General features: G+C 30.1%; 1 protein-coding gene across 1 annotated transcript in view; it reads right to left on the reverse strand.

Moving 5' to 3' along the window:
• Positions 1-13,600, reverse strand: part of LOC110033560 (GEM-like protein 1) — a 29,728-nt gene extending 16,128 nt beyond the window's left edge. Inside the window, exons 1-2 of the mRNA XM_020737584.1 lie at positions 13,244-13,600; positions 13,051-13,152 (exon numbers count right to left, since the gene is read on the reverse strand). Coding sequence (XP_020593243.1) covers positions 13,051-13,152; positions 13,244-13,475 — 334 coding nt within the window. The 5' untranslated portion in view covers positions 13,476-13,600. The remainder of the gene's footprint in view (positions 1-13,050; positions 13,153-13,243) is intronic.
• Between the last annotated feature and the right edge of the window lie 2,096 nt (positions 13,601-15,696).

Below are 15,696 nucleotides of genomic sequence, written 5' to 3' on the forward strand. Positions count from 1 at the left end.
CTCACAAAAAAAATATTGACTTGGGCTTATTGTATTAAAATGATCTTAATTTACTAGAACTAAATAAAAATATGACACTAAATAGGACGCAATGGAGAAAAAGGATTCATGTAGCCGACCCCACGTAGTGGGATTAAGGCTTTGTTGATGTAGTTGTTGTTGTTAAAGTGCAAAAGTATTCAAAAAAGAAATTCAATCTTATATGAAAAATTTGACAATGTCCAAGCATCTTGCACAGCATTTTAATGATAGAATTGATGTCGGATCTTGCTATGAGTGTGAATGCAATGCCAAAGATTCCTCATCATCTCTACAAAATGTCCAGTAGAGATACAAGAGGTCCCTTATATCAGTATATGATCAATGTAGAGGATGATAGGGGTCATAAAGAGGGGCAGCTATAGCTAATAAATATCTCTAGGGCATGTCAGAGAGGCACGCAAACGTGCCTGCATGGATATTAGGAGATTTTTTTATAAGAATTCTATTTCATTCAAAGTGGCAACATTTTCTTCTTATTTTAATATGATTCATTCTATTAATGCTTATGATCAAGGCTTGAAACCCCCATCCATGCATGACTTGAGAATATAGGTACTGAAAAAGAAGTTGAATAATACAAAAAAAAAAATCATAAAAAAATTAAGAAGACATGGAGTCAGACTGGAGTTATAATCATGTGAGATGGATGGTAACATAAAGAAAAGAAATTTGATTAATATTCTAATCAATAATTCAGATAACATTACTTTTTAAATTTGTAGAAAGGTGAAGAGCGTATAGTATACTTTTTGACCATTTGATGGAGTGATACATGAAATTGGAGAGCATTTGGTAGTACGGATTGTGACAAATAATGCAAATGTTTTTATGACAGTTGGAAATAATTTAATGGAGAAGAAAAAATATTTATAGTGGATATCTTGTGTTGTACTTTGCATAGACATGATATTAGAGAAGATTGGTGATATGTCAAGCATAAAAATGCCTTGACCAAAGCGGAGAAAAAAAGTAAATTCTTGTGCAATCATTCTAGGGCATTTTCTTTAATGAGTAAGTTTTCTAAAAAAACTACGTCCTGCTGCAGCAAGATTAGCTACAGCCCTTTTAACTCTGCAGAGTATGTTGGAAGCTAAATAACTATTGGAGACACTGTTCAGTTCACTAATTGACTTAGTTGTGTATGGGCTAAGAAATCTGAGGAAAGAAAGTCAAAATAATTATTATAAATAAAATATTTTAGCTAGTTTCACATATGCAATAATAACGACTAAGTCATTAGTACAAACCTTGAAGATGGTGGATGCCGAAAAGAAGCCAGTTATCGGTTTTATTTACAACACAATGGATGAGGTCAATGAGTTAATAGTGCATAACCTAGAAGGAGGAGAGAACAATTATAGAGAGATTTAGGAAATCATTGATGATAAATTAACATTTAAGCTTTACTATGCATGCGGCAAGATATTTCCTCAAGTTTCAATTTCAATACGTTGAGAACAAATCCACCAATCTTGAGATCAAATTGGGTCTGTATCATTATATAGATAGATTAATTGTTGACCCAAATAAAAGAGCAACTGCTGAGATGCAATTTTTTGGGGCTGCAATAGAGCTCTCCAAGTAAAATTTTTAATATTACATATATTTATTGGAGCAAGTATTGGGTATCTAAGTACTATTCTTTTAATTTCTAATTATATAGTTTTCTTTCAAATATAATTGAATGCAGAATCCAATTTGGTGATGAAACTCTAGAGCTCCAATATTTATTATTAAAATACTAGGACTTGCATATTCGTCATTTGAATGTGAGCATAATTGGAGCACAAATAATCAAGTTCACAAAATACTAGGACTTGCATATTCGTCATTTGAATGTGAGCATAATTGGAGTACAAATAATCAAGTTCACAAAAAAAGGAGAAATTGCCTAATAGCCTTAAGGATAAATTTTTGGTGTATATCTCGTAAATTAAAGAATTAAAAAATAGCAGTATAAAAAAAGAAAGTATGTTGAAGGATGATGAGGATCCTCTTTATGTGAAGATATGTCATCACAAGATGAGTGGTTTATAGATGATCATATTAGCTGAGTTATAACAAGAAAATTTGAACGTTGATTTCTTTAATGGTGACAGGAACAAAGATAGCACATCCAGCACTAAATAATAAGAGATTAAAAAGTATATATTTTTACAAATTAAAGAATTTGACATCTTCTTGAATGTTAATTTTTATTTTTTTATTGATTAATCTTTCATAACTAAATAGGAAAAAGAATGATAATTGAAGTTGAATAAGATGAACAATGGGAGAACTTAGACTCAAGTGATGAAGAGACGGAGGAGAAAGCTATACATTATGATGATTCCAATGAAGAACCCGTAAGTGATGAGAGTGTTGAGTGAGAACTTTTGATTATTTTTTATCTTATTTACAACTATGAATGATATTACGTTATTCAATAGGAGTGAAAAATCTTTTTATGCTAAACTTAACTTACGTCTTACTTATATATTTGTGCAATTTAATATTTTTTTATCATATTATGATGTTAATATAATGTTAATATATTTTCCTCCTTTCATATATTTATAAATTATGATGCTATTATATATTTTTACCCATTTATTTTAACTACTCAATTTTCAACTTGTCAAACTTATGTGTTAACCCGCCTCATAGCTTACGTCTCGTGTCAAGAACGGAAAATGCCTCAATACCCAATTACACAATTTTTAAACATTGAACGAAGCCATTATGCATATCAAAAGAACAGCTTAAAACAAGGTGCCAATACATCAACCTTAAATTTGAAATTCTTAACCTCTCTCACCAAACCTGTTTGAACCTTAGATCGACTAGGACAATAGTTCCAAAATTTGATCTTAAAAGGGAGTATCATTAAATTAAAGTTAACACCAAAGATGAATAAAAAACCATATTTTTAATCCTATAGTGTATTTTTATGAATGGCATATCATGCTTTTTGGTTATATCTAATGAGCATAGCGTATTCAAGTGTTTAACTCACTTGTCAATGGAAGATTGTGCATCATAGCACAATGTTCTTGTAGAGCCCTAGCAAATAGTGTATGGCGTAGCAAATGCTTTTTTGAATATAGCATAAAACAAGGGAAAGCGAGCTGAATTGATCAGCCTAATAGACTCAATAATGAACCGATTCCCTAGCCACTTCAGTCCATTAGCAAAACCATTTTGCAACAAACCGAGAAGAACAAGAGTGGAACAATCAAACCACTGAATAAATAACGACCAAGTTCATTTCACAATTAAATTATCATCATTCATTCCTACACATACAGCTAAAAATTACAGAAAAAAGATTCATGAAGCCATCATGCACCGCCCGTGTACTCTACTGACTAAATGTGCATGTGGCCTCTACTAGTTAACGCCCAACTAATTATGCATTCTAAACAGCACAGCCACAAATCATCACATTGAATCATCACCTCCAATGCCAACTCTCTTGTTTTTCCTCAATTTGAGCAAAACACATGAAAGGCATCTTATCTGTTTTTAGTCGGATATTATCTTATAATTATTTCATATTCAATGGCTCTTCAGCAAATTGCGTTGCTTCTGTTTCTCTTTCATTTTTATATCTTCTATACCATATTTGGCTATATACAGTCAAAGTACATATGGTTAAGATGCATGTAATAGTTCACTTTTCAATTTCATGATTATTGTACAATTATTTTTTGTCACATATTTGCATCATTATTACATTATTATAAAGAAAGATGTCACTCAACATGCATGAAAAGTTGTGAAAAATAAACTATCATGGTAATGATAAAAAATTATAAATACATCAATTACCAAGGAAAATGTATCTTTAAGGTGAAGATTTTATTAACAAGAAATGAAAATTAGTTTGCATGCATAAAAACAATTTTGTATATAATAATACTCTAAAAAGTTTTCCATGTTAACATATATGTGGTTTTAACAGAGCGTAGATGGGATACAAGGTTGCTATATGCTAAATTATGTGGTTATTCCTTCATATGACGAGAAATCAAAGATAGCTTGTCCATTATGATTTGCACACAAGACAATATGTCATGAGGATATATATATATATATATATATATATTTGCACAAGTACAATACCTAAACAGTATTTATCAACAAAAGTAAAATACATCTAAATGCGTCATTATATTTATTTATTTATTTATTTTGCTAAAATAATATAGGAGGAATTTTAGGAAAACCTGCGGGCAAAAAGGATCAGATTATGAACTAAGCTTCAAAGAGCAAATGAAGGGTCAAGGATCTCATGTGAAGAGGAGGTGTTGTTGAAAGTGATGACTGGAATCTAAATTATTACTTGGAATCAAAGTCATTATCTAATTCTCGAATCAAAGTTTCTCACCATCATCAAAAGTCTATGTAGACCTTGATGTCATTAACCTAAATTGCGCGAATAGTGTATGCATGATTTACCATAGGAAAGCCCTAACAAAAAAGAAAAAATTAAATAAATAATAATAAATGAAGTTACATAATATAATTATCATTCTTGAGAAATATCCTTGTTTAAAAAGACGTTTGAGGCTTAGACCTTGAGACTGCAACAAACAAAACTGCACAAAAATGTCTCGAGGCATAAGCTTCACTGATTGAAAAAGCCTCGATGCATAAGCCAATCACCGGTGAGATTTGCGCATTTTCTTTATAATATGTATGCCTTGAGGTATTTGAGGCTGCAACTCAATCAAATTATGTGAACAATTACGAAAATTTATACTCAACATATATGATACAATACCTACAAAAATTTCAAAAAATAATTTAAATATGATTACATTATTATTTAATTCTTTTATTTTAAATTACATTGGGTTTAATATTAATTGATAAAAAGAGTAAGAAAAAAATTATAGTAATTGAAAAGCATTTTGAATTCAGCAATGAAAAAGAGTTAATGATAACAAATATGATTATTCTTTTAAAGATGATGAAAACAAATGTGATCCAACTATAGATCTTGATTCATAGGGAATATTTAAATTTAAAATGAATGCTTACCTAAAATCACATTTTAAACTTATAATTTATATCAATATTTTAAATTAAGATTTGTATTTATCTTTATGAAAATAAACTAACTCAATATATCACTAATTTCTATAATATTAATGAAATATTTTTAATTTTATAATTTTTTCTATTTTAAGACTTATGACTTGATCGGTCTCAAGGGTTATGCCTTGCCTTGCTAAGGTTTAATTTCTGATTGTCTTTTTTATACCTTGAGAAATATATTATGAAAATAAAATACTATTGAGCCCCAAGGGCAATGCATTATATCCCACCAATAGTGCATACTATTATGGCACTTTGTGTCTTGCTACACAAATAACATGAGGGTGTATCTCCATACCAAGGCCAGTATAGTGAGTCACCTCGCCACACATGAGTAGTTGCATGAATTGTTGAAAAATGAACAAAATTGTAAAGCCTCTTATTGAAAAAACTTGAAGTTAATTACATTTATAACATATTTTGTAAATCTAATGATGAAACTTCAAAAAAAGAAAGAAATTATTAATTAACCCTAAAAAGTGTTCTTCCATGATATAAAATATAGACTTGTAATTTCTTCTTAATGTATGAAGATTGAAAAATCAAAAGTGGTAACAAGTTTTGGTGTCTGTGCTAGTTTTGAAATTTATTAAAATTTATAGTATTTTAATCACTGTCATTATCAATTATTTAAAAGCTTAAAAATTAAAATGAACTCAAGAAGTGGATGACAGTGTTAAGTTCAATAAAAGAAAATTAATCGAAGATCCCACACTTCACCATATTTGCAATTGAATGTGATGCATCAACAAGGGTGAACCTAGAAAATTATTTTAATGAGGGTACAAACTACTAAGTTTAAAAATATCCTTGCTATTTTTTATCAAATTTAAATAAAATAAACTACATACTTTTAAGAATTTCAATCAAGAATGTTGCATAAATACAATAAAGAATTTGATTGATAAATTTATTTTATAGTCTCTACAAATTTATTAAATTTAATGATTATATGTTTATAATTTATTTTATAAAATTAAAAACTAATCAAATATAAAAAAATAAAATTAAAATATCCTGACTATTGATATATCAAATAGAAATAACATGAAATATTTCAGAATAAAGTAAAGTTTATTATTTTATAATAAATTTTATGTTAAATATACTCATAAATTTATAAATTTAACATTTAAATTTATTTAAGTATATGGAGGGAATATTTTTTAATCTTCTATAACAATATTTATGTTGATTATATCTAAAAAATAAACGACTTAATAGTATGATATTTTTACTATAAATTTTACAACAGTTCTCTTCAATAAAAAGTAAAAAATCTTGATTTATTGATTTTACAAATTTTAATTTAAAATCAGATATTTTAGTGTCTTTTTTTAAACATTTAACTTTATGTTTTTGGCTGCAAATATGATTTAACTTAAGTAGAATTTATTAAATCCTATAAATCATTTTTGGATGATTTAGATACAAAACACTTAATTCTTATCTATTTATACATCTATTATTATATTTTTACTATAAATTTTACAATAGCTCTCTTTAATAAACAGTAAATATCTTAATTTATTAATTTTACAAATATTAATTTAAAATCAGACATTTTACTAAATTTTTTTAACATTAACTTTACGTTTTTGGCTGCAAGTAGGATTTAACTTAAGTGAAATTTATTAATTCCTATAAATCATTTTAGGAAGATTTAGATACAAAACAATTAATTCTTTTGTATTTACATATTTAACACCTAATTTTTTTTTTTTTTTTGCATACATTTCAACTTATCTATGCATAAAAAGTTGTATTTCATCTTTTTTTTTTTTTTATTATAGTGGCGGTATTTTTTAAATGACATGAAAATTTTTGTGGTATAAATTTAAAAAATAAAGTTTAGGTGTTAGAAATGTAAATACATATGAATTGTGTGGTATGTATGGAAATGACACATCATTTTAACCCTCGCAAAACAGCCACAAGAGCTACAGAATAGTGACATACAAACTCTGAAACCCTAGCCAGGAAGGCAACAACGGGATCGCGGCATGCAAACTTTGAAGCTGCCATCTTTCTCCTCCCTCTAATTTGCTCGTACCTGAAACCATTGAGGAAGGTAACCCTCATATTTCTCTCCATCCTCTCACCTATCACTTTATCTAAATCGCGTAAATCGGTCGACAAAATGGATTTACTATATCCTAGATTTAAGGTGAAACAGACAATATATGTGATTTAAGAACCTATAGATTAAAAGATGTCATTTTTGTTGTTTGGCAGCATTAAGTTTAAATCAAGAAATCCAGCTCAAATCTTTCTAGCAAACAGCCCCTTAGCTTATGTCCAAGAAGTTGCCAAGCCAGAGCATAGGTATATTCAGTCAGGTTAGTTGGGGGGGTACAGGTCCCCAGTACCCCCACTCTAGCTTTACCCGTTTGCATCAAAGTTGGTAATAGAGTTGTTCTTAATCAAAATATGTTCCAATCGCCTTCATTAGTAATATGTAAAAAAATGCAAAAAAAATTGATATTTTACTTGCAATTTGGAGATTTATACCACTATTCAATTTTCATAAATTTGATTACACTAATTTATTTACAAAATAATTATTTTACATTTTGATAATGAAGCTCTACAATTTTTTATGCTCAAAATAAATTGAATTCCATACAATGTAAAATGCATCTACTATCATCAAGTATATACTTTTGTTATTCATCATACGTTCATAGTTAGAACAAAATAGCTTACAGGCTTAGTAATTAAAGTTTTTCTTAGTACTTTATCTTTTAAAATTATTGGCTTTGACATTTAACACAAAGAAAATATAAATTATTTATATTCTGCATCAATGTATAAAAATGGTGAAAAGTAAAATGACACAAGTGGACTTTTTTTTTAAATAAACTCGACTTAGCATTCAGACTTCTTTTTTGCAGCTTTGAATTATTTTTGAATTGTATGGTGGTGGATTAGGATATTTTGGATGAAATAAAATTCTTGCTTTGATTTTTAAATATTTTGCTACTGAAAAAGAGACATAAGCAGTTTGTAAAACAAAGTATGACTAGCCAAAAAACAAGTATAAGAAACAAAATGTTTAATTTTATCAACACAATGGATTGGAAGTTAGTTTTCCACGCATGCAAGAAATCATGAATCATTCACTTAGTGGGATAAAGGTTTCGTTGTTGTTCTTCTTGTATAATTTAAAGATATAAATTTATAAGAAAAATTTTAAGCATGGATTGAGAATTAAAAATGACTAAAAATGTAATTTGGACTTGTCGATTCTATATATGTCGGCTCATGGTCAACTCAGTTGAATCTATCGGTCCAATCTGGTTTGTCAAGAATATAGGGAAGTAATTATGGATAAGTATGAAGAAGCACTAAATAGTGCTAAAAATAGTGACAAAGCGACCAAAAAATTTTGAATTGTAGTAACATTACATCAAGGATCAACATTTAAGTTCACATCTTTGTGTTCTCCCTAATGTAGTTTAAATCAAGTCATTGTAGAGTTTACTCAAGTTATAAAACTACAATAAAAACCTAGATATATGATAGATAATTTCAATGAGTGTGACATTAACAATAATCAAATAAAATTAATTAAAGATAAAATATGCCTTTATATTCTAAATATTAAATTTTTGAATTGATAAAACCAAATGACGGGTATAAAAACAAATATAATTTCTAGGGTTTAGGTTGAGGGGGTAAAATAAAAAAGTGCCTTGTGAGAAATTATGATATATCCGTTTTGGTAGTTGTCAAAATTATTCACCACATACTTCTCTTAAACAAAGATTTTCAAAATCACAAAACAAATTGTTGACAATTACAATTTCATCGTAAATTCATCAGAACCACAAAAAAAATCATTGGTTGATTCTAAAAAAATTATTGTAGTGATTTTGAACATTCTTATTCGAGTAAGAGTAATTAACTTGATTCAAATTCAATTGATTTCAATGTCACAACCAAAAGTAATTTTGACCAGAAAATAAAATGACAAGAAATAAACACAAACAAGAGTGCAAAAAAAGATAACATAACAAAAAGAGAGCGTGCTCAAGTAATTCTTACATGGTTCGGCACAAAACTAATCCCAAGGCCTACATTAATGCCTACACAACCGCTAAACTAGGAAACCACCAGTAATAAAAAGGTTACAATCTACATACACTTTTTACAGGGTAAGAACCAACCCAATCATGTTACAAGTGTGAAAACAAGAAAGGAAAAACAAGCCAAATGACTTGAAGAAAAATAAAATATATAATTTTTGACAATTACAAGATTTTCAAATTCTAGCTTAAATCAAAATTAATTAATGAAGGTGATCTTACAAAAATTTCAAACCAACCACATTCACATACACATATATTGATTTCATAAATTGATAAGCTCACATTAAAGTTTAGATTATGTTAAATTAAATGTAATTTTTAAGATAAATATATTTCAGATTTTAAACACATAAATTTTAAAAAAATTCAAACAACAATACTAATTTTGATTTTAAAACAGCATGAAATGCTGAATTTAAGAAAAAAACTTATTCACCAAAATATTTTATAAATTCCTAAACCACCAGCTCTATTTTTCCTTTCTAATAAACCTATTGCAAGTGAAAATCTTATAAATTCCCTTTCCTTAGAAGTTGAAGTCATAATTATTGAGGCATTGTTTAGTATAATAATTAGAATTTAATTGTAGACTCTAAAGTTAAGTGTTTTCTTTATCAAAGCACTCCTGAGATGGGTGATTTTTTAGGATGTTACATTACACCAATGGGATAAAACCATTAGGTTAGTCCAAAGTTGATAATATCTCAATGTTTGATGGTTAATAAGAGATTTACGAAGCATATCTATTCCCCAACTAAGTAGATCCACTGATGTTAGAAGTACACCTTTTATTGATTTCTTTTATACTCCTAAAGTGGCAGTTTCCTCACTCCTAAAGTGGCAGTTTCCTCACTCGAAAAGCATAAAGATGCAAATCAAATTAAACTGAACTTAATCTAAATTTTCAATTTAACACAATGCAAAACAACAAGAGAAGTTAGATTAAAATGAAAAAAGATTTATAATCAATATTGTGTAAGATTTTGATTTAATTTAACATAAAAACTTAAACCAAAATGAAATAAAATTTTTAGCTAACACAATGTACTATATTGATTCAATCTAACATGAAAATTTAAATAAATTAACATAAAAATTTCTAATCATAATAGATAATTTTGTAATTTAAAATAACAAGAAAATAAATTCAAAATGAAGTAGATTTATAGCAAATAAAAATATAAATCAAGTTTAATAACATATTTACAAACTTTTGAAGTAATCAAACAAAGTACTCCAAAATTTTGGCAAAAGGGTTTCACCTAAATTAAACTTGAAGATTTTTTGATAGGCTAAGTAAATTTCTAATTGTTCATGGAATTAGAAAATGTAAAATTGACACCACCCTATTTATCAAGAGCTTAACAGATAATATGATTCTTGTACAACATTATTTCAAAGTAAAAATGGAGAATCATGTCATTAAAAGGAGTGAACATTTTAGATATATCAGGTCTATTGTTTAAAGTGATGGTTTTATAGATAAGGATGTTATTAGTAGAATTCAAGTTGGTTGGCTGAAGTGAAGGAATGCATTGGGCCTATTGTGCAGTAGAAAAGCACCATTTAGACTTAAAAGAAAATTTTATAGGACACTGATTAGACCAGCAATGCTTTATGTCACAGAATGTTGGCTTGTAAAAGAGAAACATAAAATTTAGCCAAATGTTATTGAGATGTGACTGCTCAGGTGGATGAATGGATTTAAACTTAGAGACAAAATGCAAAACAAATATATCTAAGAAAGGGTTGGAGTAGCTCCAGTGACAGACAAGAACAGAGAGAGTCGTCATAGATGATTTAATCACATTAAATGTCGATCATCTGATGACCATGTTAGGAGAGTAGATGTTTTAGATTTAACTTATGTTAAGAAATATAGAGGTTGACCTAAAAGACTTGGCTATGTTGTATAAAATTGATCTTAATTTATTAGAATTAAATGAAAATATGACACTCAATAAGACATAACGGATAAAAAAGATTAATGTAGCCGACCCACACACACACACACACACACATGTATATATGTATGTATACATGTATAGATATATGCATGTATGTATGTATACATGTATGGATGTATGCATGTATGTATATGTGTGTGTGAGCGCGTGCACGAACGCCCCCTTGAATTGTTATCTTAAAATTAATCAGAAAATTTATATAAAATATTTATGAATTATTAAACCATTTTATTGAATTAATTCATGTCAAAATTTGAGATAAAATATTCTATTTGTTGAAAAAATTATGTATTTATTTTAACAATATGGATAGAAAATGCACCCACTAGATGGTTAGATAAAATTAGTGTCATAGAATTCAAAAAAAAAAAAAAAAAAAAAAAAAAAAAAAGAGGCCTAAGATAACATGTACAAAGGATGTTAAAATTTTAACACCTCGGGCAAAAATCAAATGAACGGATAACTAAACCAACTCCAAATAGTTAGGATAAGGCTGATGATGATTATTACGATGATAGAGTCCAACCAATATTTCAAAATCATCTAGCCCTCACCAACATTAACATTCACAACCAACCAACACTAAAATAGGCCACCATTACTAATTCACAACATCTCATCCCCACCTGCATGTCAAATGCCAAAACTATTATTGTCATTATTGCTTTTGGGCAACTCAAGTCCAATATCGTAGCCTTTTCTTATCACCATCACCTTCATTACACTTGTTTCCACTTTATCGTCATTTCCACTTCCAAAAACATCACACCTTTAGCAAGCCTTCAATCTTATCGAGCATTTACATCACATCTCATAACATTGCCTCACATAACTTCAGTTTTACACTTAAAAAATAAACAGCATATTTTCTTTTTAGCTTTTTCATAATCTCTTGCAATATGAGGTATGTGATTAATGTGTATTTGAATTTGTGAACATGATTTTAAAAGATGCCCCCATTGATTATACTTTATACTGTCTAAACAATATTCATAAAATGATGTGCATTTTGAAAACCTTTAGAAAGATGGCACATTTCCAATATAATTATATATTAATAATAAAGAAAACTTTCATTACATCATCCATTATTAACTATTCAATACAATAATTTAAGTTTTTGTAATTTGCATCCCTTTCATTGCAAGACCATGAATCTCTTCATTATAATTGATGGAGAGAACGGGGCCCTCTAAAAAGGATTAATTAATGAATCAAACTCCACTCCTAGCTGTGCATTCAAATTTGGCAGACTGGGACTGAATAAGCAAAAATCAAAGTGATTTTAAAGATATAAGTGAATTTGAGCCTAGGCACCTAGAAAGTAATGGATGATTGGGATTCAAATAATTGCATGGTCAAAATTATAATCCTACTTGTAAAAGTTCCTTATCAAGACAAAAAAAAATTAAAATCAATTTCTACATTTATTCCAGTGCCATTACAAAGATGACAGAATTTGGGCATTTTTGTTACAAACAGAAAACTGATCAAGCAGCCACAAGTATGAAAAAATGAAGATCTATACTGAAGTTTGCACAGCTTAAGCAATAATTAAAACAACCTCCTCGGGAAAAAATGATTATCTAAAGCAATAGAATTGCCCATTTAGTTGCCAGATCCCACAACATTTATTATTGGAAGCACCTAAAAGTAATTTAATGTTAAAATCTACAAATGCCTAGAAAGCCCTCCAATGGGATAATTGTGAAGTGATCACATCATTTTTTTACCATGATTTCCGTTCACAAGCAACAAAATTAGCCCCAAAACTAAATCTTGACAACCAATTCAGAATAAAAAAATAAACTAAAAGTGCAATAGAGAGCAATAATCTAAAGAACAAGACATAATTATCTCAAACTCACAGTGCTGCCAGACGTTTCCAGCAAGATCCTCTGTCTTCTTCGCTGTATCGCCCAACTTCTTCCCCCACTTCCCCAGCACATCCTTTACCGACTCTATGGTGTCTATCAAATGCAATCCCCAAATCAGAAAACCTATCGTTCACCGAAAGCAAATCCTAAATAAGGGGACAACTGATAAAAAGGATCAGCTCACTCTTGGAGGACGAGGGAACCGATGAGGGCGTGACGTAGGGATTTCTTTCCACCGGCATGGATGTGGCCATGTGGCCAGTGTCGTTCTGCGTCCCCAGCGGCGGCGGGGGAGGGGGATCAATGTCGGCGGGATCAATCTTAGGGTATGGCGCATAGTCCATTGATTGACCTCTAGAACCGGCAGCAGCTGAGACTTCGCTCTTCGGCGCAGAGTGATCCGCCGGGACCTCCATGGTCGACGATCTCCCAGGTACCAAAGACTTCAAGGTCGTCGCTTCGGCTTCTTAGATGAAGGGGTGGTATCTCGATAGTTCCTCGACTAGTATTACTTTGGCGCAACCTGGGCAAGTTTATGCGAAATGGCTCGGTTTTTCTTTTGATAAAAACTAAACCTTATAATTTAAGTGTTAATATATGGGATTTTTCCCTACCTATCACTTAAGGATTCCAAAAAAATAAAATAAATTTCAAATATTTAAAAAAAAAAATCCCAAAAACTTTAAGTCCCGCACGTTAGGCTCCTCAGTCATCTTTGTCTCTCTCATGTTACCCTCCATCTACGGCTTCAATTTTTTCTGCGCCTCTTTTTCTAGCACAAGGTCTCCCTTTTCATCTCAGTCTCCTTCTTGCCTCCTGTGCGCAATGGGTTGTCTACGGCCCCCTAACCGCCTTTCTGCGGCGCTTATAGCAAGGCTTTTCTAGGGGAAGGACTAATCTCTCATTTTTTTAGCATTTTTTTATATTTCATTGATGTTTTATTATTGCACTAATTTGTATTTCTCTTCTCAAAGTCATTCACATGAAAATCTTTTTCCCTAACTATAGACACGAACTAAGTCCAGCCACTACAAGAGAAACAACAAGATAGGTAGCATATAGCTTTTGTCTTATTACTTTTGAGTTACAAATATCCTTGTTTTCCTGAGCGGCTTGAAAAGAAATGTTTTATTTTAATAAGGCTACAATTGATGGTTTGACAATTAACATTCATGAAACATCTTAAAGCAATTGAGAAACACCCATCATCTATTAATGAATAAAGAAGAAGCTTAGTTTTGTCAAGAAACTGTTTATGAAATGGTTTAGTGTTGTCTGAAATTTCATGTAATTGTTTATAAAATTATTCATTTCCCCACTTGCCAATATCGGTGAACTTGATTATGGGGTTGTAGAATACTTGTAGTAGATGTTTTGGATCAATTGCACAAGATAGGAATTAAGAACTATGGCAACCTCCAATTTTAAGATGAATGATTTGAAGAACATTTTTTAGGTCTCCTCCAATCAGGTAATTACATTGAGAATGCTCATTAGCCTCGGTATCTTACTTAAATTCTTTGAAAAATACTTGTTTTTTTCTCCTTCCCTTGCTCATTTGTGGCTTTCTTGGCTGTCAATATGAATTTATCGTATTATTACCAGCAAAATCATTCATAACTTAAGCTTCTAGATTTTTAGATGTAGGGGTTTTTTTTTAGTTGCGGAAACAAATTCTTTCTCATTTGATTCGCCAAGAGTGTTTCTTCCTAAAAAAGTTTGCTTCAAACTCATGACACTTGAAGCACTTGAAGAGTTCTTAGCAACCTCATCCGAGTTCAAAGATATAGTTTATGGTAATTTAGAACCATCATCCAAAAGTTTGTAACTTTCAAGATCTTCATGTATGTTGTAATAATTGAGTATATCATATGTGAAGTTTTATAATTCTGCTATAAGGTTGTGCTTGAGGATATATGATTTGAGTTTTTCATGAATTCGATGCGCTATTTCAAGCTATGAGCTAGTTAGAGTTTAAATAAAAAAGAAGTGAAGGTAAGAAAAAAGCCAGTTTAGATGTGTGTGCATTATTGTTTTCATCAGCATTCATCCATACAACAATAACAACAAAGCTTAATCCCACTACGTGTGGTCTGCTACATGAATCCTATTTCTCCATTGTGTTGTCCTATTTAGTGTCATATTTTTTCCTATTTAGTGTCATATTTTTATTTAGTTCTATTAAATTAAGATCATTTTTAATACAATAAGCTCGTCTTCCTAGGTCTACCTCTACCTTTCTTAACGCAAGTCGAATCTAAAACATCTACTCTCCTAATCGGATCATCAGATGGTCGACGTTTAATGTGACCAAACCATCTAAGACAACTTTCTCAAATTTTTTCCGTCACAGAAGCTACACCAACCCTATCACGGATATATTCATTTCGCTTTTTGTCTCTAAGTGTAAAGCCAGCCATCCACCTAATCATTCTCATCTCGGCAACACTTAACTTATTATTATGCCTCTCTTTTAAAGGCCAACATTCAACGCCATAGAGCATTGCAGGTCTCACCACCATCTTATAAAATTTTCCTTTTAGTCTAAGAAGTACTTTTCTATCACACAAAAGGCCCGAAGCATTCCTCCACTTCAACTAACCAACTTGAATTCTACTATTGACATCCCCATTATAT

The sequence above is a fragment of the Phalaenopsis equestris genome, unplaced genomic scaffold (genome assembly GCF_001263595.1).
Source record: "Phalaenopsis equestris unplaced genomic scaffold, ASM126359v1 Scaffold001221, whole genome shotgun sequence".
Taxonomy (NCBI): Eukaryota; Viridiplantae; Streptophyta; class Magnoliopsida; order Asparagales; family Orchidaceae; genus Phalaenopsis; species Phalaenopsis equestris.